The 4,093-nt window shown below is 44.6% G+C and overlaps 1 protein-coding gene across 1 annotated transcript; it reads right to left on the reverse strand.

Moving 5' to 3' along the window:
• Window positions 1–69: 69 nt before the first annotated feature.
• LOC310800981 (G protein-activated inward rectifier potassium channel 3-like) lies at window positions 70–2,045 on the reverse strand (the record flags this gene model as incomplete). Its single annotated transcript, XM_083664886.1, has 3 exons — window positions 70–266; window positions 498–1,722; window positions 1,857–2,045. The coding sequence occupies 3 exons, from the start codon at window positions 2,043–2,045 to the stop codon at window positions 70–72; spliced, it is 1,611 nt and encodes a 536-aa protein (XP_083521012.1).
• Between the last annotated feature and the right edge of the window lie 2,048 nt (window positions 2,046–4,093).

The following is a 4,093-nucleotide window of genomic DNA, read 5'->3' on the forward strand; positions in this document are numbered from 1 at the left end:
CCCCACTAAGACTGTCTTATTGCCCTTTGATATAACAGCTGTTTGTTTTGAGTGTTCCAGTGTTCTGGGTTAAAACTGAACCTCTTGCTCTTTTTCTTCACTCTTCTTTTTCGCACTGACAGGGGATGTTTGGACTTCGAAGGTTTTGTTGAATGCACTATAGTCCACAAGGAAAGCCCCCTTTTCCAGTGACATGCAGGATTCGAATCGGTAGCCCCACAGAATCTCATCCTCAGTGTAGGAGGTCCTGGCTTGGCATGTCATACCTGCAACACAATGAAGACAATATTGCATTAGTCTTTCAGAGAGTTAAGTGAGTGAAAGTAGCATCCACATCAAATTCAGCTGACAAGGACAGTTACTACACTTTCAATCTAGACACATATCATAAAAAACATAAATCAAACAATCAAATCAGACATTACAATGTCCCACACTGTTTAGAGTAAGCAATGAGTTTTAAATGGGGTCTGTTTAATTCAAACAAACACACAAACCTGATGCCTCCACGATTCCCTCCAGGATGATGATGATCTCAAACCTCTCCCTCTTCAGATGCTCTGCTCCTATTTCCCAGAAGGGACTGCTCTCGTTGATAACATGGGTGATGGTCTGAGGTTCGACCAACAGGAGCCGATCTCCTCCAGTGTCATAGCCCAGGTTGATCTCAGACTGTTCCAGTGGAATGAACTCTCCCTCTTTTGTCTGCCTGGATTGAATCAGCTTGGCTCGGATCTTGGCATCCACCATGTGGCTCGCCCTTAAGTCTCCGATACGGAAGAGGAGGCAGAGTTTCTCGTCACGCTCCGATATGACGCAGTGCTTACTGAAGATCAGAGTCTGGGCCCTCTTTTGAGGCCTGGAGATCTTGACGAACATGCAGCCGACCATGAGGGCGTCGATGATGGAGCCGATAATAGACTGGGCCATGAGGAGAACCACTCCCTCCATGCAGTTGGCGGTCACCATTCTGGAGCCATATCCAATGGTCCTCTGGCTCTCCACCGACAGAAGCAGGGCAGAGAGGAAACTGTCCACGTTCTCAAAGCACGGCCGCCATTGCGGGTCATTGACGTGGGCCACGTCGTCCCTTAGCCAGGCATCCAGGAAGTAGATTTCTGCAAAGGCTACCCATGTGAGAATGTAGCACATGGTGAAGACGAAGAGGAACCAGCGGTACTTCAGGTCCACCAGTGTGGTGAAGATGTCGAAAAGGAAACGGCTCTTGTCCTCGATGCGGCCCAGGTTTACCCGACACTTGCCATCTTTGGTAACATAGCGCTGCCGCTGTTTGTTTGCTGTGACATAAGATGGCCTTTCGTCGCCCAGCAGTTTGCAGCGCTGCTTGTGCGACTTGTCTCCATATGGGCTCTCTAGTCTTGCAGCGTGCAGGGGGTTGTGGTCGCCAACAAAAGGAGCACTAGCATACCACTTAGAGCTAAAGCGCTTGAGGTGGCGTCCATGGTGTGTGCGATGAGGCTTGGTTGGCTCTTCTGTCTTTTCGATTGGTCCAGCTGGGACGACGTAATGGCAGGGGCCTACCGGTACCTCATGGCTGGCTAACCCCAGATGGGGGCCCGGGGTCTCGGACTGGGGGTCAGGGCAGAGTTGCTGGGGTGGGAGAGCCTGGAGATTGTCGTAGTTATTACTATTTGTGTTGGGGATGATAGAGACTCTTCTGGAGTTAAGCATAGGTGCAGCCGTGGTGGTTTTTGCTGCAACCTGAAATTTAAAAAAAAAAGTATTATCACTGAACAATCTATTGAGTGGTTTATCAATTATTTTGATAAATAATAAACAATGATGTGTGTGTTTTATAACACCACAGAAACATAATCACTTTCTATAGCAAATACCTTTTTGGGATATGGGGTGTAGCGCGCCGAGTCTGGGGGTCTGGGGAGGTATGCCAGAAGATGTTTAGCTGTGAGAGTTTGTGCGGGGGGAATAGAGTTTCTCCTGGGGTCTATTCTCGTTGGACTCCTGTAGTCTCCATTACAAGGCTCATGTAGTGTCACCCTGCTGCACATCATTGTGGAAACCATACTAAAGACTACTGTAGTGTAGTATCTCCTGCCTGAGGGATCACTGAGCTGCAGAGAACTCAGGAGGTTGATTTCTTCTTCCTATATTAACAATAGAATCGGATTGAATCATAAGCACATCATTTCAGCTGTCACTCAATTAACAACTACCAAGGCAGTTCAAGCAAGGTTTGTTGTTATGTAAGGATATACTGTAGTATCACTTGACATATAAACAAAGTAACTTGAATAAGGTGACAATTACTTTTGTGACAAGAGATCTGCCTTCATATTAATTATTCTTACATTCTAAATTGAACCTCATTTTCACAATGTACATGATGTTAGTGAAATACCTACTTTCATATTTACACTTAGACCTTGATAGGCTTTCACCTGTTTTTTGAAAATGTCACCATCATGTCCATGGCACTTTTGACAATATGTTCTCCAACTGACGATGCTACAGTACAGGTGTTAATATCTTTCCTACTTGTATGCCATTTGCCTATGTCATAATTCAGGGATTTCTAGAAGGCCAAACCCAGCTGTGGGTACATGATGCAGAAGGACATATCCAACAGATGGTCCCCCCCACCAGTATCATTTCTTACAAAGCCCCCTCTGCCTCCCAGTGGACTTTGAGATTCCAATCTGACGTTGGGTGATATCATCAGTCTCTAGTCTGTCATGCCGAATCTAATTAAACTTTAGGGATTACCAGTGATCCTCTAAATTAATCTGGGAAAACCAAGGAACATGGTGATGGATTTGAGGAGATTACTGATTTACTTGCAAGGGTTTAGATAATTGTTTCCCCCAGATGTGGTCAAATAAACCTTGGCCAAGACTCTATTACTTGACGTTACTATATATTCTTGCTGTTAGTCTGCCCAACTGCATCACAACACTAGTGGCGTGTAGGATTCTGGATCCCCACCACTATTGGATCTGGTTCCAGAGTACATCAACTGCCCCAAGGGGCCATGATCGACATGGCTAATTAAAATTCTCTCAAAATATTTACTGCAAAGGAAGTTTACTGTCAGAAATATTTAATCAAACCTTAACTTTGAATAGCACAGCTAAAGCGTAATACTTGTTTTACGGTACTAGTGTCTAACATACCCCTCATTAATGTATTTATATTACATTGTTGGGCCCCACCCCTTCTGAGTACAGTATGTAGGCTTTTTCTGAAAGTTATCTAATACCAACACACTTCACCGTTTTCCAATGTGAACACGCACACAAGATTCCTACTTCAACACCAGACTAATAGAATAATAAAGAAACACAAATAAGGAGAAAGGTATGTCTGATTCATATCTGTTATGAGATCTGAAAGGAGTCTTTACTAATTGCTACAAAGTCCATAACCACAACAAACTAAATCGTACCTGAATAGAGATGCCTGTTGTTGTCAGTTACGGATCATCTTCCATGTGAGAGGTAACAAGCCGCTGACCAAAAAAAACAGGATGGCTTTTTTTTGGTAGAAACTTGGTGCTGTGTCTCGTCCCCAGTGAAGTCAAGTCAAACTGGCAGGGTGCCGTGAGTCCAGCTGTGGACAGAGGGGCCGTCCCTCCCCCCTCCCCCCGCCCCTCCCCCCGCCCCCTCCCCCCACACCATTGGTCTGATCACACTTAGAGGGTCAACTGTTAATCTGGCCATAGGGTCAGGAGGGTTCAGGAGATGTGTATGAAGTAGTGCAGTACCATCCATAGGAAGTGAAAAACAAACACACAAACAAACACAACATCATTCAACTGGATTCTGGATTCCACATACACTGTTTCTGTTCATAAATCTAAATGTATGTATGTGTGTGTGTGTGTGTGTGAGTGTGTGTGTGTGTGTGTGTGTGTGTGTGTGTGTGTGTGGGAGGGTGTTAAACTTTGATGACAATGACTAAACTTGTATACCAATTTGACTAAAACATTAGAAAGTATCAGAAATACAGATGAAAAAAAGGGAAAGACACAAAAGAAGGAATGACAGCAAGGCAAAGAGAAAAGAGCACAGACAGAAAGTTTGAACATTTATTTAGCATCAACACAGGTTTCAAG

This window comes from Argentina silus, assembly GCF_951799395.1.
Source record: "Argentina silus genome assembly, chromosome: 2".
Lineage (NCBI taxonomy): Eukaryota > Metazoa > Chordata > Actinopteri > Argentiniformes > Argentinidae > Argentina > Argentina silus.